Source organism: Heliconius melpomene, chromosome 21 (assembly GCF_056956725.1).
Source record: "Heliconius melpomene rosina isolate 202511_hmr_F chromosome 21, ASM5695672v1, whole genome shotgun sequence".
Taxonomy (NCBI): domain Eukaryota; kingdom Metazoa; phylum Arthropoda; class Insecta; order Lepidoptera; family Nymphalidae; genus Heliconius; species Heliconius melpomene.
This window is the reverse complement of record NC_140409.1, coordinates 4,722,779-4,750,272: the sequence shown is the minus strand read 5'-3', so window position 1 is coordinate 4,750,272 and position 27,494 is coordinate 4,722,779. Positions and strand designations below refer to the sequence as shown.

Below are 27,494 nucleotides of genomic sequence, written 5' to 3'. Positions count from 1 at the left end.
GTCCGCCCAGCCCGGTCGACGACTGTAAGCCGAGGTTCGATTCCCGGGGTCGACACCCTGTTAAGTAAGGCACGTAGTGTTTGCCTTCCTTCCTTCTCTATCCACCTGATCTCTCTGTAAAAGCCATTAGAACTAATCGCATTAACCATGTTCGAAATAAAAAGACCGCCAGTTACCAGCGCATGCGCGGTCCATGCGTGCGTCACACACTCTCACTACGTAATCGCGAATTCTGCACGAAGCGGCGAACGTCAGGTTTCTATTAACTTATTTTATTCAGTAACCGCGGGGACATCGTCTCGAGAGGACGTCTCTAGCTCGTTGCGCGATATTTTGCGCTAATTTCTGCTAACATGTCGCGCGTTTACCGGCCATCTGACTATGTCGTCGAAAAATCGCGTATGCCATCGCTTGAAATATATAAAGAAATGTATAAAAAATCGATTGAGAACCCAGAAGAATTCTGGGCAGAAATAGCCTACGAGCTTCACTGGCAGACTCCTTTTCAACGAGGAAATATGGTTTCGTACAATTTCGATATAACCAAAGGGGACATATTTGTGAGATGGATGGAGGGTGCAGTCACAAACGTTTGCTTCAATGTTCTCGATCGCCACATCAGGAATGGCTTCGGGGAGAAGGTCGCGTTTTATTGGTAAGCTTTTTGCAGTTCCCGCTGGAAGATCGATAGGCTGAGCGAATGCACCGCACTGAGACGGCGCGCGAATTTATTGATTTTTCTGTTTGTTTTAATTTATCTATTGCTTAACTGGCGACAATTACGTAATGTATTTTGTTCTATCATTAAGTTACAATTAGTATTTTATTTGTCTAGGAAATACATTTGTTTTACTATAATTTTTACTTTTATTTTTTATAGTTATTCAACTTTTGATGCCATCTTAATATTAATTCTATATTTTTTTTAAGATTATTTACTTAAATGAAATTACATTGAATACTTTATATCTTTACATTATAGTCGGGTTGTATTTTCTTCATTTTCTTTAAGGACAAGATTTTTTTTTTCCAAAAAATTATAAATTCTCAAATATCTGCTGAACGAGTGATAATCGCTAAACATACGAGGATGAAATTGAATAAACCCTATCCATAAATCATTATTGTTCCGTCCATATCTAAAATTATTGGAATTTAAAAAGTATATATTTCTACTAATACAATACAATACAAAACTTGAAAAAGATTTTTAAGATCCAGGTTAATCAAAGATACAGGATATGCACTGAAACGTAGAGAAGACTCGCGAAAATGACAGATGACGTCATCCAAATATCGTGCATAATGATACAGCGGCTCATATTTTTCAATGTTTTAAGTTTCACTTAAAAATATAATATGTACTCGTATGTTTGAAAGCGTTTTTTTCTACGCTACAAAGATGTAAAATTAATTTAAAAATATTAAAAAATTTAATATTTATAACGACTATTGGTAAGGTTCGATTTAAAACTGCAAAAATATAGAATAGGAATACGTAATGAAATTGCTTTATTCTGTTGATATTTTTACTAACATATAAATTTTAAATATAAAAGTATTAAATCTAATGAGATTTGAACCCACACCAACCGTACGCAGTTATAAATGTATGTAGATCATCCAGACCGGGTCCTTGTGAATGATTTCTTACATGTTTTAATACACTATACTAGGTATATTGTTTATTGTAATTATTTAAGGATAAATCAACGGATATTACTTCAAGTAAATAATACACCGACACAGCTGTTACGTTTACCTACGTATTGCTGAGATAAAGTACCATGACTATTGTATTTTTCGGATTTTACGTGCGTTTCGTAACAATCATTTTATTTTAATGCAATCAAAAAACGGAGAAGGGAGTGTCTTAACACTAGGTGCCCTCTGCCTACCCTGCTGTGTGCGGGATACGATGTGAAGCTGATAATCAACCGTAAATGCTGTATAAGAACCAATAAAAGATCACTAGAAAAAAATAAAATTGAAAATAGTTACACAACCTGAGAGATTTTGACCTCATTTTATGAATGTCAATCTGCAATGCAGCTGTAAGCTCCTTCTCCTAGCTATGATTATATAAGTAGACTACCCCTTACTTATATAATAAAATGGGGTAACTACTACGTTATTTTAAACAATTATAACAAACATTTTATACAAGTTATATAATTTAAAAGAATGCAGAGAAACAATAAAGACAATACAGACACAGTTGCTTCTATTTTAAAAAGCATTCATATTTATGTAAGTGATTTAATATAGTTAATAATATATTTATAAGATAGATATTTTAAGCGTTCGTTAATTAGTCAACCATTTCGAACAAAGCTAAAAATTTCGTTAACGTTTGTTTCTTATATCAAAATTTAAATATGAACAATATAAATAGTGCGTGCAAACACTATTTTTTTATATATTTATTATTTTCCTTATTGATTCATTTAAAAATTACAAATTAAGACAATATATTATAGGAAAATAAGAAATCCGCCATGATTTAAATATATATATTATTACTTATATTGGCACACCAGTGTTTCACAAAGAGATTTTTGTTGTTACTACCGAAGCATTCATATAGATACAAGGCATGGCATTGATATGGATATACAAACGTCTCATTTTGATAAGATGAAATATATGATGGTATCATAAACTAAATACTGTTTCACGTTGCCTAATATTATAATTAAGTTAACAATACATACTATTCAAACAATTAATATATTTGTCAAATTATATTTCGTAATTTGTTCTCTTTCATATTAATGAAAAAACGAAACCAAAAAAACGAAAGGATATTATGGATAACCAAATATTCGATTTTCAGAACTCCGATCGAAGAATCGGTAGCTCTGCCCTCAATTTTATGCTGATTAAAGGTCAACTTGGGGTCGCTTCAGTAATATTGCATGTAGGTAGTTACAGTAACTCCAAATACAGAATAACAATTTAAAATCTTTATTCAACTCTTTCTAAAACATTCCTCGGTTATATAATTTTCGTTATTATTCTGCCTCCTAAGATCAAATTCTATATTATTTTATTCTATTCACGTACACAAGGATATTAACGAAACGACTTTCTCCAATAAACATGCACATAATATTTAAATGAATGAGTACGACCTAATATATATTAACGTGAATTATTTTAACTATTCAATCGGCCCATTTTTTTACTTTATAATTGTCTTTTTATAAACAAATGATGAACGTTTTGCTATTGTAAAACGAAATTCCAATATAAATTGAAACACCCAAATAATATTAATAAATAGTTTAATATGCAAAATATCATAGCATTACTACTAAAATATTGAAAATAAAAGGTAATTTGACTGTATGTTAGAATTTATAATAAACAAAAGTTAAATTTTCACTAAATTGGCTCTATTTAGGTATATAGATCACTTACAATGTTTAACCATCCTATATGTAAATCTCTCTGCGTGATGCGTTTTGTAGGTATAACAAATATTATAAAACTATTTTTCTAGGGAAGGAAACCACCCGGACGATTATAGTCGTATTACATATAGAAAACTATTGGACTTCGTGTGCGCATTCGCAAATGGCTTAAGAGAAAAGGGCGTCAGAAAAGGCGACACAGTGTCCATTTATATGCCGATGATCTTAGAGACAGTTGTGTGTATGTTAGCGTGTGCCAGAATAGGTGCCATTCATTCCGTTGTGGTAAGTTTCTTCATCCGTTTATTTTTTATTTTTCTTTCCAGCTTCACACTCTTCAGAAGTGTGTTAACACAGAGTGTGTTAACACTCTTCACACAGAGTGTTAACACACTCTGCTCCCCACTTTCCGCGAGGCATTGCGTATTGACACCAGATCGAAGAATTAAAACTCGAGTGGTAATCGGACCCACAATCCTGTCGCCTTACAGTTTACGCTTACACGCTTGTGCTCCTGCGCCATGATTGGCCTCTTATTTTATTTCATTGTAACATGTTTTTAATAGGTACATATTTCCATTTTATAACAGTTTGCGGGTTTCTCACCGGATTCACTAGCAGAGCGTATGTCAGGCTGCAAAGCAAAGGTATTGGTGACGGCGGACGGTGTCTGGCGAGGAACGAAGCTCTTACTCTTGAAGAAGACATGCGACGAAGCGATAGAAAAGGCGAAAAAAATTCACAACCATGTAGTGGAGTGCTGTATAGTCGTTGGCCACCTCGACAGGGTCTCCCCGTGTGGGACACTACCGGATTCAGATAAATTGGTAAAATTATTTTAAACAGTTATTATAACACTATAAAATGAAACGTTACTTAATACGACTATTAGCAGAGTTTAGGATAATATAAAAATAACTAACATTTTCATATTAGAATATTGTATTTAATAATATGCTATTTATATGAAAATTAACAAGAATAATCTAAGTGGTACAAGGCAAGCTAACAATTAAATTAATACTTAAGTATTATTACGCATCTGAGGGTTAATCTATATATATAAAATCGAAAGGTCACTCACTCATCACGAAATCTCAGAAACTATAAGTGTTAGAAATCTCAAATTTTGCATAGGAGTTACTTATAGGGCGTAGGTGCTCGCTAAGACGGGAATTTGCAATATTCGACTTCTAAGGGGTTGTTTTTGGGGTCGAAAGTTTGTATGAAACTTCGTTACTACAAATGATAGGAGTCTCAAATTTTGCATAGACGTCACTAGGACGTAGCCATGGAGACAGAAATTAATAATAACATAGTTCACGCGGGTGTAACCGCGAGCGGGCCGCTAGTCTACAATACTTACAATAATATTAGTTTAGTCTCTATATAAAAACTTAATTGTTAGTTATTAATTGACATTAGACAATTATTTTGTATTTTATTAATTTTTTTTTTAGCATCACAATGTATTTCACACACATCAGAGTAGGCAAAAGCAACCTAGTGTTAAGACACTCCATCAGCGACACTTGACACCAGAGCGAAAAAATGAAAATATTAAATGTTTCATATCCTCTAGTGGGAACAGAACCCACAACCAGTCGCGCTTCCAGTCCCACACTTGTTCCCCTGCGCCACGAAGGATCACTAATTAATAAACAATATATTTTGTCTACAGTATAATTGGAACGATAATGTTGACATCTGGTGGCATACTCTAATTGCTGACCAGTCCCACATCTGCCCGTTGGAATGGATGGACGCAGAGGACCCGCTGTTCATGCTTTATACGAGGTCTGTAACATCTATTACAGTTAAGATAATTTAAATTTAATTATTTTCGATATTATACTTTAATAATATTTTATTACAGTAATGTTTTTGGTTTTTTGGATAATTAGGTAGATTTTGTTTAACGTGCCATTATGCAATATATAAATATGCTGTAATTAGTAAATTATGTATTATCATTATTAATTAAATAAAAAAAAAACAATTTAAGTTAATTTAATTAAGGAAATATTTTAATTAGGTATTGAGTAGTTATCATAATCGGTGAGCACACGCTTTGCATTAGCATATCACGTAACCTCTGCTACTGTGTCGTGAACGTTGTTTCATGTATTTTACCAATACGAAAAGTCTACCATTCGTAACTCAGGGGCACGAGCGGGTGACTGTAAACACGATAGGTTGGGGGTTCGATTCCCATTCGGTGAATTGAAATATTTACTATTTACACTTTGATGTCGACGCAAAGCGCGGCGTTGAGTTCCACCACTCACCATGCCTACGAAGGCAAGGGTGAAGTTAAAAAAAAATCTACATAAAATCAATATTTAATTAAATCAGCTTCACGCTGTATCCCGCTCACAGCAGGTTAGGCAGTGCGTACCCTGCTGTAGCTAGGCTTGCTGCTGCTAGGTCTAGTGTTAAGACACTCCGTTCCCCACTTTCTGCCGAATTCTGGAGGCATTGCTTGCTGGCTGGCAGAACTCAACGCCGCGCTTTGCCTCGACACCAGAGTGAAGAAATGGAATAATAGAAATAAACGTAAATAAATATTTCACTCCCTCGAGTGGAGATTGAACTCGCAACCGTCGCATTACAGTCACACACCTGTGCCGGATGACAGGTATTTTTATAAAATTATATATTAATTTCTGTAGCGGTTCTACGGGTAAGCCGAAAGGTGTGCTTCACACGACTGGCGGTTACATGCTGTACGCCACAGCCACTTTCCGCTACGTGTTCGACTACCGCAATGCTGACGCTTACTGGTGTACGGCAGACGTCGGCTGGATCACCGGGCACACCTACGTGGTGTACGGACCGCTGCTAAACGCTGCAACCAGCATTATGGTATTATTTGTACTTTGTTTTAAAGTACCAACCCAAACCCACGGCGAAACTTTAAAGTTAAAAACATATACAAAAAAATCACCCCAAATCCGGATTTGAAGTCGCTACCTTGCATTTCATTTAATATAAACAGAGGCTTAGTAGCGTTGAGATCACTGAACTACGGTTATCCTTGAAACTCTGGGAACGAAGTCAGGAGTCGTCGGTTATTTTTCATAGCTTACATCATTTTTGATTCTATTTACTTTTTAGACAGTCAAAAAATAGTTCGTCATTTAGAAAGCTTTGATGATTTATAAATCATCAAAGCTTTCTAACAATAACATATCTATTAGATTTTCAGCATAATCATCATTAACAGAATATATTTTCGTTAAATTCGAAAAAGCCTATAAACAAAGTAAATTAATAACATTAGTAACTTTTTATCAAAATTTGTCAACATACGAAATAGAGGTTGTGCAGGCAACCATATACAGAAATATGTACACATTTATTTTATCATATCCTAAAAGCAGATTACTATAACTGTTATCTTTCAAGTTCAACTGATTATATCAACCACGCAGCATCCCAACAATACTTTAGCTATATATATTTCTCATTTCATTAAATTGTTCGACACAATATCTTGTTGATAAAAGTTTTTCTACAGGTGCACTTATAATTAAACTTATTATATTAAAAAAATTATATGATAATATTCTAAAAAGGCAAAGGTAGATTCATATAGATTATATATAGTAGTTTCTATGAAAATAAAGTATGGAAATAATCGTCAAACACAAATGTAGTGCTTTATTAAAAAATATATATTTAATTTTCATTGTGTGTTGTTAATGGATGGATGTACGGGATAATTTAATCATCATTAATGTCAAAACAAAAGATTTTTATTTTTTAATCAGTTTCTAAATAATTATTAAAAAAAATTTTAAAAACTAACCAAAATTTAAAAGAAACATGATGTTTTTGCCTATTTAAAAAAAATGTTAATGATGCCTTGAATTCCGTGTTTTGCTCGCTCTTGCGTGTTGTCTTTATAAAATCTCGTTATAATATTTCAACTTTAAATTTACGTAGGATAAGGTTACAGTACGCTTAACGCCCGAAATTAATAATGTATCTCCGATCTCCAGTTAACGTCCATCTTGGAATGTTCGACATATCTATCCAATCTCTAACCTGCATGCCAATAACCATTCCGGATAATGTCAACTTATCATCAAAAGTGGATTGCAGGGCCCTCCCTGCGGTAACGACAGTTTCGTTTTACGTATCTTTTTTTAATTAACAAAATCCTAATATATATGCTAAATTAAATTTAAAATTAATTATTATTACTTATAAAAGTCCTATAAAAACTATTTTTAATAAAATAATAAATCTTTAAGTCCCAAAACATTAAAAAAGAATAAAAATTAATAATATTAAAACACTTTTTAAAACTTAATGCAATATGCTTAGGTGCGTACAATGGAACTTGAACATGTCATTTTGACAGCATATGTTTTTATAATATAATAATTAATTGTTAGTTTTAAGATACTTTATTCCTAACCCATTTTCATGTATAAATTATTAAACATAACTTGAAACGCCATAAAATTACAACTAAACTGAACTAAAGATAATTATTTTAATTTCATTAATGGAGTCCGGCATAGTAAGGTAAGTATCGTATGTATTCATAATTTTGTTTATTAAGTTTAAATATACATGCGAAAAATTATATAAAGACGTTAGCCTCTATAGAATTCTTGAATTCATTATAATATTAATATCGTTTTGCTTGGCTATTTCAATTTCATATTGTTTATTGCTACATTGGATAACAAAGAATAAAATTTGAGATTAAGTGCAAGATTATTATTTTAACTTATATTGATGAATGCTTTATTGAACAATGAACTAATAAATACTTTATTTTTTTCAGTAAAAACAAAACAGTCATTGCAAGAAATTCACTAAATATTTTGTAGCTTATAAGAAATGCATGGAGAATAAAGCTGATAAAATTACTAAACATGGAGCAAGCTAGAATTAAGAAATAAAAAATATTTATATAAAGAGACAAATAAAAAAATAGGTTACATTTTATTAATAATAAAAAAATTACAATACACATTGTTTTCCTTATTCACCCCCAAAAACAAGTAAAACTATGATTAACTAACAATCTTCTCACTTAAGTAATTAATAAATATAAAATATTTGAATAATTATTCATCTTATAAAACAATTATTTACGTCCTTTCTGTGATATCTTATATTGCAGCGCTGTCCTCATTATCTATCATGTCATGAAGGTATTTCCATTCCTGGTACTTCCTCCAAATTAAGATCTCTGCAAATGGAGTGCCATAATATGAAATTATCTTGCAAATGTTCTAAAAATATAAAATTTCTATTTCTCAAATATTAGGTATATAATTCATGAATATTAATAAGTTTAATCCTATTTACACATCATACTAATAAATTATAATAAGATTTTTTTTTATATGGTCCGTCCCCTTTTTTCCATACCATAGGTAATATTAGGTTAACATAATACCTTTCTATTATGTTCCTGGTTTAATATATGCTTGCTTGCAGCTTTGCTTTAGTACTTGGATTAAGAACTTGTGTTAATAAATATGGTCTATTTGGTACTTTACTTCCATTGATTACCATAATGTCTTGCATCACATTTTGCTGCCTATAATAAAATATAAAATATTATTTTACAAATATATGAGATAGTAATTTGGAAAATCAGCAACTGAAATTAATAAGCCCAAAGCTCAAATTAAGAAATGATATGGTAATTTGTAACTGAGTTAAACTGAGACTTATACAAAAAAAAGTTTCCATAATTTGCCTGCTTTTGTAAAGAAAACTTTATATAACTTAATAATACTCACATGGCGATTAAACACATAAGTGTTCGAGTGCAATCAATTGCAGCAATAACTCCAGGAAAGGCACCAACTTGATAGAAGTTTTTAGCACTCTCTTAATATATTTTTATATGCTCACTGCATATATTTGTAATTGCTGACACTGACTACATAACACTATCATTACTATCACTCGAAGAAATGTCACTCCACATATTTATTTACTTTAAAAATCAAATATAATATAAATGCAATTTTGCAATCCGGGGATATGATAAAGTAAACCCCAAAATATGTCGGATCGCAATTAGCTGTCATTTTTGCTATCCAACGTAATGTCAAAATGGACAGATCGTTTATTGGCACGCACAAGCTGTAATTTTCATACAAAGTTCCCTCTTCATCTCCAGTTAGTCCTCCCAACGATAGATTGAAGTTAAAGATTGAAAATGAAGTACTTCGATAGGTTATTGGCAAGCTAAACTCAAAAAATAGATTGATATTTTAATCTATGGTAGCAATTTATGGATTAGGATCGATTATTAACATTGGGCGTAAATAAATACTATATATATGCGAGGCGACTCTTAAATAGATGTCAATATTTGTTTTGTGTTAAGACATCTTAAACGAAGTAGAAATATTTAGTCACCTGTACTTATACAGTAAATATTTACCTGTATTATGTATAATTTCTTAATTGTATAATTACTAAAAATACTTAATTGCGTCGTTGGTCAACATGATATTCCTATAACGATGTCGTTAATTCAAGGATCTTGAAATACTAGTATAATTTACTAAGCCTCGACTACTAGGACATATATTATATTTTAAAATTCTTCCCTGTATGGTAAACTATTTTTGTAACGGTATATATTATGGTTTTCAGTTTGAAGGGACTCCATTCTTCCCAGAAAACGATCGCTACTGGGCGATAATTGACAAGTATAAGGTGTCTCAATTCTATACAGCTCCAACAGCTCTACGTTCTTTGATGAAATTTGGCGATTCCATGGTGACTGCGTAAGTATTCTACTTAAATGATTAATAAATAATAAATATATGTGTTGATAATCTCTAATTATTGTATCAGTAAAGTTTAATAAACATATTTCTTCAGATTAAAAAATATTAAAATAAAATCCCGACGGCTTAAATCTAAAAAGAAAAAACAAGCATGAGTTAAAGGAAACTAAGGGGACTGAAAGGAACCGTATAATATTTTTTGAACCTATTCAACGATAACATGTCTTGTCGTAGATAGTTGATTTTTTTTACAGTATGGCGACTAATTGCCGCTGTGGTCAATTTTGATTACTCTCATATGTTAAGTGACATTCGCAAGGTTAAGACAAATCCATTAATAAAAATTGGCCAAGGCGTTTGGTCTGCACAACGCCATACAGGCTCAAACATAATTGTACATACACTCATAAATAAACAAAGAAGACTTAGAAAATTTCCGAATTAAATTCATAGTGTATTTGTGTCGGTCTCGGAAAGAAAAGGACAAAACAGGAAAAGATGGTTTACGTGTTTCCTGTACGGAAATGTGTAAAGACAAAAAAAAGAATATAGATCTATTTCCTCTAGATATATCTAATTCCTTACTTATCCTGAAAACTAACTTATAGGAATACCATCTATCTCTTATATCTAGCCTGCAATTTGCAAGTATAAAGCTCTGATAGTAATCTGAAAGTTCCAATATTAATTTGACCTTCGCCAATATAATAAGTCAATGTCAAACGACAGCATATTTTAGAATCGATACACACTGCTCCTATTATTCTAGTGATTGATCTAATATTATGTATACATCGAAGTCAATATTCATTTATAAATAACTAGCGACTCACCCGTGGCTTCGCCCGCTTGTACTTCTTGCTATATTATAGTCCGAATTAACGTAGTCTATATGTTATTCTGTTGTGTAACCTATATAGTGTTAAGTTTCATTTCATCTAAACCCATTCAATTGTTTTTGCGTGAAAATGGAACAAACATACATCCCAACACACCTTATTAATAGTAGATATATAAATTATTTCTAAACTATATTTAAACTTTAATTTTAGACGAGTTTGTTAAATTAAAATATATATCTATATAGATAGATAGTTATTATTGTATTTTATTATTATTATACATGATTATATATTTCCATTTATTCAAGTACATTTTCAACAACATGTAATGCTAGCAACAATTCATTGTAATACTAAATTACTGATTAAAAGTCCTTCATTATTGCCAAGTAGATAGACACAGATAGATAGATATATTTCCGAAGAAACTCATTACTCATAAAAGTTCCTCATTAGAATTAATTAATACCTTGTTACTGTTACTGATTACTTACACTTTCTTAAAACTTAAATTAAATTTGCAAATTTTGTTGTAGAATAATTAATTTTATTTTAGAGCGTATAATTAAATTTTTACTGTTAATTTTAATTTCTAAAAAAAACGGTGCGTTAACGGAATACTTGGCGGATTTTAATTTGTTAGAAGTTGGAACCTAAATTAATGTCAGGTATATGGCGTTAATTGTACATGATGAAAGGCTGAATAGCTGTAGTAGCATTTAGTAGGCTTTTGAGTCTTGTTAAGTCAAGATATTTTTTTAATATCATGACAAAATAGTTCATGAAGTGGTTAGTTTGGACTTAGTTAAAATTCACTTCTGTTGTTCTAATGATATAATATATAGAAGTGTTTTGTCCAATATTTCTCACCTAATTTATGAAAATTATCTTTTTTCGTTTATCGGAGCTTGTGGCGAAGTCAAAGTTCCCGTTCTATATACGTACCTAACCTGGATCTACATTTATAGAAGTAACTTACGTACTCCATTTTACACGAATTGATCGAGTACACACTTGAGGAACACATGATGTATGTACCGTAGATAAGATATATCCAATAATGCAGTTAAATTCATATTCACTATCGAAAAATTACTTAAAAAATACCTTCTATATGATCTTTTTACCTAACGTATTAACAGCAGAATAACTATACATATCCATCTAAGCTATTTATAATAAACAACTACTATTAAGGTTTATATTAGGTACATACACGCGTCACATTTTAAATTACATAGTATGACTAGACATATTAGCTTGGTAATTTTCTACATCAAAAGGGCACTTTGGACTATACTTTTCTCATTATTTTTAAAAACTAATGTAATTAATTATTATACAATTTAAACTAAATATATTTTAAATAATTAAGAACCCAATTTGTTACAAAGTAGTGCCTCTTTCGATGTTTTGTACTCGTAGTTCACGCGAATGGTCGACCTTGACCTTGCTTCACTAAAGTCCGGCTGCCTTGTTTCCGTTACCTTTGTAACTATACGATGTTACGTAATTTTAACTTCCTAGAGTTAAAAATATACGTATATTTAGTTATTCACATATCAATCACAAAATACCTGTTCTCTAATAAAAGAATACCTACGGTAGCGAAGTCTTCTAATTGTGTTCTTTAAATTTCAGGCATAATCTAACATCGCTAAGAGTTTTGGGCAGTGTGGGTGAACCTATAAACCCCGAAGCTTGGCTTTGGTATTATCATATTGTGGGTGGTGGGCGGTGCTCTATCGTTGACACTTTTTGGCAAACCGAAACTGGGGGTCACGTCTTGACCAGCCTCCCCGGAGCAACTCCTATGAAACCAGGCGCTGCCGTAAGACATATTCAAATACACAAATATATTTTTTCATAATATTAGTATTCATAACCTTTTTATATTTCTAACTATAAATAATAACATAAAATTTTAATTCTTTAATTATCCCAATTAATCTTTCAATATGATTTACAAAAAAGATTATTTTTTTCTTTGACGTATAAAATATGAATTAACCAAAGTTAAACGTTTATCTTCCTTAAGGGTTTTCCATTCTTTGGAGTAGAGCCGACTCTTCTTGATGAGTCTGGCAAAGTGATCGAGGGCGAAGGTGAAGGATACTTGGTGTTCTCCAAACCCTGGCCCGGCATCATGAGGACGCTGTTCGGTGACCACAAGCGCTATGAGGAAGTTTACTTCTCTAAATTTAACGGATATTATTGCACTGGCGATGGTATTATTTTGAAATATTATAAATTATATTATATTATTATATTAACACACATTTTAATATTCAAATATATTCAATATTCACATAGGTGCGAGGCGAGACGAAGATGGATTTTTGTGGGTGACCGGTCGCATCGACGACATGTTGAACGTCTCTGGTCACTTGATGTCCACTTCCGAAGTGGAGGGTGTCCTCACTGAGGAGCAGCGTATCTCCGAGGCTGCTGTGGTCTCTCGGCCACATTCAGTAAAAGGCGAGTCGCTCTATTGCTTCGTGGTGCTAACCGACGGAGCCCTTTTTAACGCAGAATTGGTCGATACATTGAAGAAACTTGTAAGGAAAAGAATTGGCGCCTTTGCGGCACCTGACGTGATTCAGTACGCGCCGGGACTACCTAAGACCAGGTCCGGTAAAATCATGAGGAGGATACTAAGGAAGATCGCTGTTGGAGACGACAATGTCGGTGACACCTCCACCCTGGCCGATCCGTCCATCGTTGAAGAACTATTCAGAAACAGGCTCTAAGCCAATCCGTAATAGGCTTTCGACTATTTTACGTTCCTATTTCACATATTGCTAAAATTATTTATTTTGTATCCAGATCTACAATGGAGGTTCGTTTTATTTTGCACAATTATTAATAACAATTAATTAAATGGCCTCTCGTTAGCTTATCGAAAAAGAAATATTTATTAATGATGAGAAACGATAATTCATTATTTTCCCATGGTATTTTATAGGTGTAACTTTATTAATTTAAGTATCGCTTTTTACAAATAGTTACATATTATATTCATATAATGTTGTAATGTCACAAATGTATTTAAAATATGATTTTGAATCTTGTACAATGTAAGGTACGTTAGTCGTCATATATGTGTGTCATTCCATAGCCGGTGGCTATTAGACAAGAGCGCATTTACAATGTTCAATTGAAGTTATTATATGTAAAACTTCTCTAGTTAATACTGTTTCGCATTTAACAAGAAGTAAACAGCTTAAAAAAAAACCTATTGCCGTGTATACGTTTAAGCGTTAGTACAATGTTTTTGTGTGTGATGCATATTGTTAGCATTAATAAAATTAAAAAAAAACGTCTTATTGACTACAATATAAATTAAAAACTAGGTTTAGGTCTTCATGCAAGTTAGCAGACGGACTGAGATGAATGATATCACACTATATGCCACTATAATGTAGTGATGTAACTCTGTAATTGTTGTGTAGGTATATTGAAATGCACCTCTTTGTGAAGCACAAATGTCTTATCTCTCAAAGTATTCATGGAGTAATTAATGTTTATATCTATTATTCGCCATTTTTTTTTTGTTTGCTAATCGTGATATTATTTAGAATTAAGGAATATTTCATTTTAGTATTTAAACATTACGTTTCAGGAGGCCGGTGGCACCAATATGTATTTTTTTGTAAAAATAACTCACAGCTTTTGCTATAAATTTTAAATTAGCATATTTTATTTTGCACTGATGACCGATATTTATTTTATTTTATTATTATTAAATATATTGATGTATGCCCGCCAGGCTTGGAATTCTGAAATAAACTAATTGAAATATGAATTTGTAATGATTTGCCACGCATACGTTCAACTTTATAAATTCAATAAATTATAAATTCAAAAAAATAATATCTTTAAATATAATCATTTAAGCTTATTTTCAATAATATTTAGTATTTAATGAAAATTGTATGAAAAATAAATCGAAATGTTGGCTGGTTGGTTGTTATTTACAAAATATTACAAACATAATAAATCCAAGAAATTCTAAGTGGCACTAATACAGAAATCGATATGCGAATGATAGATTAAACCTTACTTATAATAATTTATAGTAGCAATTGTTTAAGAATTACTTATTATATTAAATATTTGACACTGGAGCGGCGGGCCGGACGCCAGGACTGCTCGTGGAGGTGAATAAATGTAATCTAATTGCATTAAACATAAGAGTGGAATTGTGATTGTATGTCAAAGCAAACATATCATTAAAGTGATATATTATTCAAATAAATAGGTGGTCAATTTTTTTTCCCTTCTGGATGTATGTCGAAATTATACCAACTTACGAAATACTATAATACTATAATACGAAATAATGTTAAACGAGGCCAGTGCGTCTGGGCTCAAGCGTGTATATCTGTAAACTCGACAGATCAGTTCGATCTCTGCTCGAAGAAATTAAATATGTAATCATTTCATTTCTTTGCTCTAGTGTCGAGGCAAAGCGCCAGAGTTCCGCCACCTAACTCGCAATGTCTCCAGTGTTCGCCGGAAAATGGGAAACGGAGTGTACTAACACTAGATTTCTTCTCTGACCTGCTGGGTGCGGGATACAGCGTGAATCTAAACAAAATTACATATAATCTCACATTGTCATAATATTAACTGATGGTTCTTATTTTTAAATGAATCATTTGTTCATAAATAATTAAGAAAATATTTGTCACAGTTTTAATTTCAATATTGATATGGCAATAAAATGTTTAGTTTTGCTTTAAATATTGTTATAATGAAAAACGATTTTATTATATGTGATATTATTGATATTACAATGTGTTAGTTTAATATATTAATATAAAACCATTAAAATATACAAAATATTTACAATGAACAATCCTATAAAAATGAGAGATTCCAAATTTAAAAGTAACAGTTTGTTTATTTTTAATTGTAGATAGCAGTATCTATGGCCAGAACCTGAGTAGATGAGATGAACGCAAGTAAATGAGGTTTTTTTACATCAATATAAAATTACATCAATATGACTTAATTCCCCATATGGGGTAATATATATATATATATATATATATATATATATATATATATATATATATATATATATATATATATAGTCATAAAATATATATAAAATATAATATAGTAATATATATAGTCATAAAATGCTAGCGGAAAATTTAGAACAGCGTGACTTTAAAGGATTTACGTATAAGCTCGTAGTTTACTTCATTGTGTAGAAGCAGGTACCAACATTAGAAAAACGTCTATTTTATAAATAATTCATGTTAATCGTAATAAAACTATAACAAACTTATTAGAATTTTTTGACGTTACATAAATCTTGAATTGGAAAGCTGGTAGGATAATATATACCTAATTGCTATTGTGTTCTTAGATTGAATTGCCACGAACATTATATATTGCATACTTGCATGGTCATCAAGATTAAATTATTTAAGTCCCAGTCAAAGTAAGAGTAGTACTTACTTACTTAGTCAAATTTAAGACTCAAAAATGCTTTAAACAAACGTTACACAGGAACAGAGAAACAACAAAACTTAATTAATGATTTTATTTATAATTTAAATTTATTTAACAAAAATATTAAAGAAATAAAAACGCCATGCATATAAAATAAATATAAAAAACTTTAAAGTGCACAAAATATACTATTTTAAACTTTTAATAGTAAATTCGTGTTTAAAACTTAAAACTTTAAAAATATACATTTTATTTACACTACCATATAAACACCTAATTATTTTTTTTAATCATACGATTAAAACAATATTAGTACGAGGTAGTTAAACGAAATCCTGTCGCTTACTTAAATGAAGTTAGAACTTCTATATTCGTCAATTTTGTACATCTCGCGAATATCGAATTAACTTAGTACGTAGGTAACAGTTTAAATACATCTAACAGTTTTAAAAAAATACATCTTCTTTCTTCAAGACATTAAATTAAAACGAAAACTGAAATGCTGATAGTAAATATGTTATTGTTTCTTCAACTTTTCAGAAGTTAGTTGAGCGGAGATGAAGTAAATTGAATAGAATATGCCACCAGCTGCCAGCAGAATTGTTGATAGCACAGCTATATATTCCGCACGATTTCTATAAAAACAAAATATATTTAGGGTGAAATACGAAAGTTAGATTAAAATCATTTATAATTATTATTTTTATTTATTTTATAATTATTAAATTATAATCGTTGGATATATACTATGATAATTCAATCTATAAAATAATATTAAGCATAAAAATCAGTCGACTGTCGAGCAGTAACTATGTTAAAAATAATTTTGATCAAGATTTTCTGTTTTGTCCTAAAAGAATATTTTTAAATAAATATTACTATAGGTTGGGTTTTTTTTTTTTATTTTTATTTACTATAGGTTGATATTATAAAATACTTACTCAAAGGGAGTTCCACACACAGTATACCAAGACGAGCCATCAGGTGGCAGAATGTTGTTTACGCAGTGAAAGTTGAAATATGCTTCATCATAGTCTTGGGGGCAGAAATATTTACGTTTATACAAAGTCTGAAAAGCAGAAAATAAATGTTAAGGAAAAACAACAAATGTTGAACGAATGATTGTTTTTTCTTTCAAATAGTTTATAGATATGGTGAAAAAATCTTTTGAAAATTATTTTGTTTGCTTGCATAAGACTATAAATAACTAAATGTGTACCTATATGCATTTAGTGACAAAAATGCATCCTATAGCTCTTTATCTAGCTGGACACAAAAGAAGAGTAATTCATTGAAGTAAAACGAGACCGTTGAGGCGCAAGGGCACAAGTGTATGATTGTAAACGCGACTGTTGTGAGTTCGATTCCAACACGGGGTAATGAATTATTATTTATTAATATTTTCATTTCTTCGCTCTGATACCAAGTCAAAGCGCGGCGTTGCTTTGCAGCAGACGTTGGGTTCTGCCACTCATCACGCATTGCTTCAAAACGTCAACGAAAAGTGAGGACGGAATATCTTCACACGGGATACTGTTCCCTAAAGTTTGAACCCATCTATCTTTCACTAGCTTATAGTCAGACAGGTCCCAAAAACAACACGACAACAATGCGTCCAGAATTCGGCGGAAAGTAGGGAGCGGAGTATATTAACACTACGCTCCCTCTCTCTATCCTGCTACATGTGACATATAAAAGAACCAGGAAGCTGAAGGAACAAGAAATTTAGATATAACAAAATAGTAACAGACCTGGCCAAATGGTGTGACTAGAGAAGATAAGTCGTTGCAAGGACCAACAGGTTCATGAAGTCCTACGGACCGTTCCTTCGATGGATCAAAGAAAACCACAAACACCCAGTATGTAATGTAATGAGCCGCCAGTTGTAATATCAATATATAATCCATTGACGTTAATCTGAAATAGTTAATAATAATTAACTTACGCCACAATTAGGTATAAAATCGACGAAAAAATAATAATTTACAAAGAAAATATAAAAAATATAAAAAGGCAGTAGTAATTAAAACTCTGTAAAGTAATATAATGCAATATAAAAAAAAGTTGCTGAAAATTATTGTTTTCAAAAACGAAATTATGGAACTACTCTCCGTGTATGTCTTATATTTTAAAATCTATCAAATGAACATTTTATTTGAACAGATGTGACCTTTAATGGTTTAATACAATAGTACAAGATCACTGGTAATCAATTTATTCTCTCTATTATATTCTACTTTTTATAGTCATAGTAATTAGATAAAATAATTATAATAACATTAAATTGAAGACGTTATTTTTAAAGATCGGCTTCGTCCGCTTAAGCTTATGTTATATTATAGCCAAACAATTCAAAATCTTTACATAAATTGTGTTTGTATAACTATGTGTTATTCTGATCTATAAACGATATTATTATAAAGCTTCATCTAAATCTGTTCAGTAATTTTTGCGTAAAAGTTTAAACAAAATAATAATTATCACAAACTTTCACATTTATTATATTAGTAGGATATTCAAATTAAAATTATTTAAGTGCCTAACATCATTCATTAAATTTTCATCTTCATTAAATTGAAGTCATGAATGTATAAAGAATACCCATTATGGTAAATAAAAAAATACTTATACATACTTTTCTTTATTCCGCTTACGAGGACTTAAAAGTCCAGACAGAATAAAAACAAAGAAAATAGAAAATAGAAGGAAGAAAGTAACTTCAGAGTGAATTTTAAAAACATCGTGCAATGGGTGATAAATGGGTACAAATAAAAGTACACCCCCCGGCATGCCAAGTGCCGTAGCTATCAACAGAGATTTCCACTCCACCCATTTCCTGAAACAAAAATACATTGTGTAGTTATACTTAACTTTGTCTATATATTTTGAGGGAACATAAAATATCTTTTTGATGATGCATATAGCAGGGTAGGCAAAGGGAACCTAACATTAAGACACGCCGTTCCCTATTTTGCGCCGACTATTTGAGATATGACATGTTGGGCGGAACTCAACGACTCAACGACTTTGCTTTGGTGCCCGAGAGAAGAAATGAAAATAAATAATAATTCATTCCCCTTAATGCGAAACGAACTCACAACCGTAGCGTTTACATTCACAAATTGGTGCCCCTATACCCCGACTGCCTCAGATAAAATAGTTAATTATGTTTTAGAATAAAGTTGATTTACTTTGCGGAACACCATTGGCGAACTTCGGGGGCCATCCATTTTCTGCTCACGTGGAAGAAAAAGAAGAAACTTGCAGCAAATGTCGCGTGGAAGTAGTATGAATTCCACGGAACCCAATAATGACGGTCGAAAATGTTGGGGTCTGTGTCGTGCCAAGTCCAATGTACGAATTTCACCGCGACAATATCATAAGGAATGTCTATCAATACCGTAACCAGACCAACGGCAAAGGGTTCAGCATATCTTGGCAATTTAAGCTTATGGACTGCGAATGCGGCGTGATAAATGAATGCTGGGTCTGGAAAGTAAGATTGACGATGAAAAAATAGATATAAAAATTGTGAATATCATCCATCCATCCATCAGTCTTTCAACGTCCACTGCTGGAGATAGGCCTCCCCTAATTCTCGCCACTCCGTCCGGTCCTGCGCGCTTTGAATCCAGCGGATTCCCGCTGTCTTTTTAAGGTCGTCGGTCCTCCTTCCGGGTCCGCCGGTCGGGTTGGAGGGCGGCCTGTGCTCCTTTTGCCGAGACGGGGTAGCCATTCGAGGACCTTGACAAGGTCCTTGTGAATATATTAGTTTCGAATTAATAAAACATGCTTACACAAAAATATTATATGTAGTGGTAGTCTAGCACCGAGCAAAACAATTGGTGTTTGTGAATGCCAAAAGTTATCATACTCAGGTAGTGCAAAATGCCAAAAATTATCTGCATAAAGGCCATGCAGTATAGTGCCTAACCAGAAGTACGGCCACCTTCCTCCTTTAATCAGAGCTGAAAGATTAGATAAGAACATTAGAGTAGAGTTAAAATAATCTTTAAATGAACTTGAACTTGAAATAAAGTAAATTGTATTACCGTGAATCAGCGTAACTAAGCCGGCCAACATGTATATTGATTGAGATATCAAGTAAGTAGGTTGTGCTTGCCATAGCGGCCGCACGTCGTTCACAGTGACGAGCCACTGCCCCCACTGAAAGTATAGTATATAGTATCTATAAATAATCCAAAACATCGAGGACCATGAATTAAGCAAGGGAAGGGGAGAGAAGATCGAACCCACAATTGCGCGTTGCCCCTGCGCCACTACTGGCTTCATTATTTTATTTAAAATTCTAATTAAAAGATAATAGTTGTTATGGTATTTATTAGATTATTTTTATTTAATTCATATACGTATCTAATCTAGATGATGCTGACCTTGAGATTCAAAATATTACGGTCCGGAAGCGTAAAGACCGCACCAGACTCTAAAGCAAAGGCAGATCATGTTAAATTTAAGAGAAGAAATGGATCATCGTACAAAAAATGGAGAAAATAATCTAATTATAAAATATATAAAAGGAAATTTAAAAATTATACAACAGCAGACAAGTTAAACAGACAAAAAACTCAACAGAAAACAAGTTACAATACAATAAAATACACAATTATATAACATAAAGTTTGTAATTAGTACAATGAAATAATTATTGTCAGTAAAATTTTAAAATATGTATACGCGGGTATGAGAATATGTCCCAGCTATGTAATATGTCATAACTATATAGTAGTACTAAAACCTAATATTACAATGTACTTTAATAATAGTGAAATGATAAGTAAAAATTTTACAATACACGAAATAAATAATTGAAATATCGCACCAATCTAAAGACATCAGTTAAATAAAATATTTGATGAGTCACCTTGTACCTTAGTAACATTACTTTGTACGTTTGCTATCATTTTACTATAAATTTCTTAAACTACCCTCTCAGTCATCTTGTTTCGCATAATATTCATACTTATTTACTTTGTAGTATCAGAGACTATTATTAGATTATTGTAACTTTTATTGCATTACTATGTACGCCTATTCGATATCACTTTACTACTTAAATTGGTAATTAATTTAAATAATTTCCTCATACACATCGCACGTCCAGACACTTGTGCCCCTGCGCCGTTACTAGCTTCATTATTTTATTTAAAACTCTAATTAAAAGATATTCCACACGAAGACAACAGTTGTTATGGTATTTATTAGATTATTTATCTTAATCGTCTTCCAATTTATATTTCATTATTATGTTAACTCAGATAGTACAAAAATATATATTATATTAAAGCTATATTATATCTCTTTACTGTAAGTGCTTTTAAATTCAGATTCGCAAAAGAAATAATAATAAAAAAAACTTACTGTAGTATTATCTTCGTTCATATCGTCGTGTCGAATTCGTCTTCGGTTTTGTGACCACGTGTTCCTATGGCAGCTACCGGCAAACTGATGCAAGATTTAAATACTGAACACTGATCACAGACAACTTTTACTGATACGTTTATGACATGCGAAGTACATATATACGGCAGTCGGCAGACACATTACGCATCCGGTACAATTTCTTGAAAAATAATATCTTATCTATACGTAATTGATTGCCATAATCATTGCGTACATAGCTAATAATAATTTAATTTTTTAATTGTTATATTTATTTATTTATTTGCTTTAATACTTTATTACACCACGATTGATATTAATTAACTAAAACACAAAACGAAAAAACAAACATAAATTAACTTAAGCAACAAACAGAAAATTAAAAAAAACAAATGAAAAATGGTGTAAAGGCGGCCTTATTTACTACTTACCCACAGGTGATGTCTACCAAGCAACCTTTAACTTGAAAAAAAGAACTACTACTATTGGTGTAAAAAAAAATATTTGTTAAAATAATAAACTTACTTATAGAACCACATGCTATAATTCAGGAGTGAGAGGATGATAGAGGACAGTGTAAAAGAGTGAAAGGATAAAATTAGAGATTTTTGATTGAGTTGAATCATGTAATCGGTGATGTGGTCGTATTTTTTAAGAGTAAATATGAACCGAATAGCCATATTCTGTAGACGCTCCAACTTGTTGAGGAAAGTTTGAGGTAGGTCACAGTAGCAAGCGTCGGCGTAATCAAGAAGAGGAAGAAGAAAGTTGCATGTTAATTTTTCTTATGTTTTATTTTATACGTGTGTATGTTGAATTAAGAAACTGTAAATAAACGTTAATTCTAGATTAGTATTGGTAATTTTATGTAAAATGTCTATAATCAGTTTATATTTTTTTAATGGCAAGAGGAGCACAAATGTCTTTTGTCTAAATGCGTCATAACATATAATCAACGACCAATGACGTAGAAGTCGCATGCACAAACAGCTTGTTTACATACTTGAATGTCCCTTTTAACGCAAGCATCTGAACGCGACATAAAACATGAAATTCTTAATAGCAGTAAACCTGTAATAAAACCTTTTATAGATGTATATAAAAATAAAAATAATATACCGAATGTTCTTATAGGTATCCTTCTCTTTTAAGGGCTATTTAGTATTTAGATTATTACAACATTAAATATTGTCATACCAATTAATAATTATTAGTCTGTGACTGAGACTGTAAATCGAAATAAGCAAAATGTCAATATTTAAAGGTATTAGCAAAATAATAAATAATAGCATTATTTTAAATAAGAAAGCTGCAAGAAATATTACTGTTAATACTTTCAGACTTAATAAAACCTTTACACATTCTATACGAGTAAAGAATCCAAAAAAGGAGCCAGGGGAGATCATAAAATGGGTGTTATTGGTAAGGTTATAAATCATTATTTTTCATTAGTACTTAAAATACTCCGTTCCCTCCGTTTAAAATATAGAGATTTCCTTCTTTGTTATAATTTTACTATACAAGTTATAGAATTATATTTTTATGTGAGGCGTATCTTATGGCCGTATATTTATTATGAATTTGCTGAAAATGCCATTCTATTATACAAACTATTTGCATCTTTTTATAAAATAAATCAGCTTCACCCTGGATCCCGCACACAGCAGGGTAGGCAGAGGGAGTATTAAGACACTCCATTCCCCACTTTCCGTCAAATTCTGGAGGCATTGCGTGTTGAGTGGCGAAACTCAACGCCGGGCTTTTGCCTCGACACCAGAGCCAAGAAATGGAAATATAAATTAAAATAAATATTTCATTCCCTTGAGTGGGGATCGAACCCACAATCAGTCGGTATTACAGTCACACTTGGTGACTCTGCACCACAATTGACTTTATATATTTTTTATATTTAAGGTAATGCCAGTAACATCGTTTGGTTTGGGATGCTGGCAAGTTTACCGTCTGCAGTGGAAACTTGAACTTTTAGATATGTTACAATCTAAGGCCAACTCTGCTCCAATTGAAATACCTCATGAGTAAGAACCATTTGTGGGTTAACTTAATGATTGATGGAATATTAATATGAAACATTGTTAAAATAACATTCATACTTTCTCCACCATGTTGCATATTATTACATATTATGAATTCTATAACATGTTGCATATTATCTTTTTTAGTTTTAATGAACTTCTAAACATGGAATATAGACCGATTAAGGTAAAAGGCAAATTTCTTCATAGTAAGGAATTCCTAATAGGACCTCGTGCACTTATTGAAAATGATGTAATTATGCCTAGAACAGGTTCACTTTTGTCAGATCCAAAAAAAAATCAAGGATGGCTTGTGATTACTCCCTTTAGACTGTCTGAAAATGGGTGAGTTTTATAGAAACTTATTTATATAATATATTCCTCAAACTACATGCTTAGTCACATTATACAGTGATGATTGATTTTAATGTATATTTTCCACAGAGAAGTAATACTTATAAATCGGGGCTGGATTCCACAAAATATGCGACCAAAAGAAAAGCGTCAGGCATCTTGTGTGGAAGGTGAAGTAGAAATTACTGGAGTAGTTCGCCTCACTGAAAAAAGGAGTCCATTCATGCCTAAAAATAATCCTGAGAGAGGTTCATGGCTCTACAGGTACTACTATCTTTTTTATTTTCTTACTGTATCTTGCATATAGCAAGGTAAAGTCTATCTTACCCTATTCAAACCAGAAAAAGATTAATTCACTGGTCCTGAATGATGAGAGGTAATATATTTTATTTAAAAAAAACTGTGAAAAAATTGGAAATAATTTGCTGATAGCATTATTAATAATACTGTTGACTGACATCTATATAACTTATGAAACCCTTTCTGACTTGATAAATTCAAACACATTTGAATACTAAAATTAAAAGGCTAACAGGTACTGAAAACATTTTATATTAAAACTAGTGGACCCGGACGCGGCTACGCCTGCTTCAACTATAAGAATATTTATTAAATATATTCATGAAATTATTTTCAATTCTCAATAGAATTAGTAAGAAAATATAAGCTCAAATAATCAAAAAGAATAATAAGTAGATACACATTATTAGAAAAAAATATCTGAGTTATTGAAATGAACTAACAAAAGGATTAAAAGTAACTAAAGGATAGGTATTCTTAATATTAGAAAAAGTATCTAAAGTTTTCCGTACGTGCGTACATAGATATCGGCTCTACGAAATAACTAAACATTTCTCTCTATTAAGTAGGACAATTTTAGCGGGCAATATCAAATAAAATAAGAAGAGAATCAAAGTGTATTTTAAATTAATTATAAACAACAAATAAAGTTCGAAAATGTATGAAAATTTATAAAACCGTCAACGTCATCTGCCCGTTCGCGTCGGTCATGCTGTGCCGCCCGTAGGCTAGGTCATTTGGAATCAGTGACATCTCTTTAATTATTTATTAGTATGTTATCCAGTAAACTATAATTTCAATCTAGATAAAATGCTAAAAGTGACTGTTATATTTATTTTCATAAGGATGAATATCAAAACGTCGCGGTAGTGGTCGCGTAGCAACGACGGTTGTTATTAACATGGCAGAATAAATTGCATGTCAAATTAGAATGTACTTTAAAATATATTAATATATATGTGTAATGTAATGTTATAAGCCTATAGCACTTCTGAAGAATGCAGCTTTCATACAAAACAAAAACAATGAAAATCGGACCAGTAGATCCAGAGATCTTAGCGTTCAAACAAACAAACAAACAAACAAACTCTTCCGCTTTATTATATTAGTACTAGTGGACCCGGACGCGGCTACGCCTGCTTCAACTATAAGAATATTTATTAAATATATTCATGAAATTATTTTCAATTCTCAATAGAATTAGTAAGAAAATATAAGCTCAAATAATCAAAAAGAATAATAAGTAGATACACATTATTAGAAAAAATTATCTGAGTTATTGAAATGAACTAACAAAAGGATTAAAAGTAACTAAAGGATAGGTATTCTTAATATTAGAAAAAGTACCTAAAGTTTTCCGTACGTGCGTACATAGATATCGACTCTACGAAATAACTAAACATTTCTCTCTATTAAGTAGGATAATTTTAGCGAGCAATATCAAATAAAATAAGAAGAGAACCAAAGTGTATTTTAAATTAATTATAAACAACAAATAAAGTTCGAAAATGTATGAAAATTTATAAAACCGTCAACGTCATCTGCCCGTTCGCGTCGGTCATACTGTGCCGCCCGCTAGGTGGCTAGGTCATTTGGTCATCAGTGACATCTCCTTAATTATTTATTAGTATACATACATATTATTTAGTATTATATAGTAAACTAAAATTTCAATCTAGATAAAATGCTAAAAGTGACTATTATATTTATTTTCATAAGGATGAATATCAAAACGTCGCGGTAGCGGTCGCGTAGCAACGACGGTTGTTATTAACTTGGCAGAATAAATTGCATGTCAAATTAGAATGTACTTTAAAATATATTAGTATATATGTGTAATGTAATGTTATATAGCCTATAGCACTTCTGAAGAATGCAGCTTTCATACAAAACAAAAACAATGAAAATCGGACCAGTAGATCCAGAGATCTTAGCGTTCAAACAAACAAACAAACAAACTCTTCCGCTTTATTATATTATATATTAAAATGTGAAATTTTGTCATTGATCAGTTTTTATCCACCGTTTTCACAATAGATTATCTTGTTGATATGAGAGAATTCTTTCTAGATATTTTCGTTTAATTCTTATTATTCCATTGTTTCTTATGTTGTTTTTTGAAGTTTCTTGTTTTATTAAGCTTGTTCTTTTGGTTTTGTTATGTAATATAATGTATTGATTTAAATTACATCTATTTTCCTTTGATTCTCCAGAGACCTAGACCAAATGAGTGAGTACTTTAACTGTGCCCCTGTTTGGTTAGATGCAAAAGGTATTCCTGACCCTCCAGATGGCTGGCCTCTCCCAAATCAAACAAGAGTTACTATGAGAAATGAGCACCTCTCTTACCTTATCACCTGGTACATGCTGTCTGCATTCACAGCAGTTATGTGGCACCGATACTTCATAAAAAAATTGCCACTTGTATAAACAAATGTTTATTTTGTAAATTATTTTTATCATATTATTTAAATATAGGTATAATATTATAAATGTAGTGTAGGAAAAAATATAATAAATAATCTAGTATCACAAAATCTTTGTTGTATTAATATGCTGTGAACCAGAGTTGTGTTTATTTCAACAAACAATATTCAAGAGTATGGGCAGATTAATTAATATTTATAAGATAAAGAAGTGCAGAAATGCAGTATTTTTTTAAGAAATGCTTTAGCAATGCTTTCACAATAATAAAAATGAACCCACCACCATAGCTTTGATGATAGCACCCTTTTGTGTGTTTTGTGCAATAACAGGTTCACTAGTAATTAGTAGAAATCAGTATAAATACTCTTGTAATAGGTTTTGCATTGTATACAGTATACACTCTACAACCAACACATTATAATATGTAAAGTTTGTATGATAATAAAAACTTCACTGTATAAAAATACAGTAAAAATTTTA

The 27,494-nt window shown here is 31.5% G+C and overlaps 3 protein-coding genes and 1 long non-coding RNA gene across 4 annotated transcripts; 2 read left to right on the top strand and 2 right to left on the bottom strand.

Moving 5' to 3' along the window:
• The first annotated feature begins 266 nt into the window (after positions 1-266).
• Positions 267-15,292, top strand: AcCoAS (acetyl coenzyme A synthase). Its single transcript, XM_085205672.1, has 9 exons — positions 267-655; positions 3,506-3,701; positions 4,007-4,243; positions 5,098-5,213; positions 6,089-6,281; positions 10,056-10,189; positions 12,676-12,865; positions 13,073-13,262; positions 13,348-15,292. Exons 1-9 carry the CDS (start codon positions 354-356, stop codon positions 13,782-13,784), a joined length of 1,995 nt encoding a protein of 664 aa, XP_085061798.1. The 5' UTR covers positions 267-353; the 3' UTR covers positions 13,785-15,292.
• Positions 8,416-9,657, bottom strand: LOC146526947 (uncharacterized). Its single transcript, XR_014879233.1, has 3 exons — positions 9,188-9,657; positions 8,839-8,982; positions 8,416-8,671 (listed from the first exon to the last, which is right to left on the bottom strand). It is a non-coding gene; the product is annotated as an uncharacterized LOC146526947 (long non-coding RNA).
• A 1,284-nt stretch (positions 15,293-16,576) lies between the features above and the next one.
• Positions 16,577-22,054, bottom strand: LOC146526945 (uncharacterized). The gene is made up of 8 exons (XM_085206422.1): positions 21,880-22,054; positions 20,553-20,667; positions 20,298-20,468; positions 19,692-19,989; positions 19,136-19,336; positions 18,252-18,417; positions 17,442-17,569; positions 16,577-17,135 (listed from the first exon to the last, which is right to left on the bottom strand). Exons 1-8 carry the CDS (start codon positions 21,898-21,900, stop codon positions 17,018-17,020), a joined length of 1,218 nt encoding a protein of 405 aa, XP_085062548.1. The 5' UTR covers positions 21,901-22,054; the 3' UTR covers positions 16,577-17,017.
• A 1,055-nt stretch (positions 22,055-23,109) lies between these two features.
• Positions 23,110-27,124, top strand: Surf1 (surfeit locus protein 1). The gene is made up of 5 exons (XM_085206626.1): positions 23,110-23,322; positions 23,815-23,936; positions 24,081-24,278; positions 24,378-24,551; positions 26,801-27,124. Exons 1-5 carry the CDS (start codon positions 23,149-23,151, stop codon positions 27,015-27,017), a joined length of 885 nt encoding a protein of 294 aa, XP_085062752.1. The 5' UTR covers positions 23,110-23,148; the 3' UTR covers positions 27,018-27,124.
• Positions 27,125-27,494: the final 370 nt, after the last annotated feature.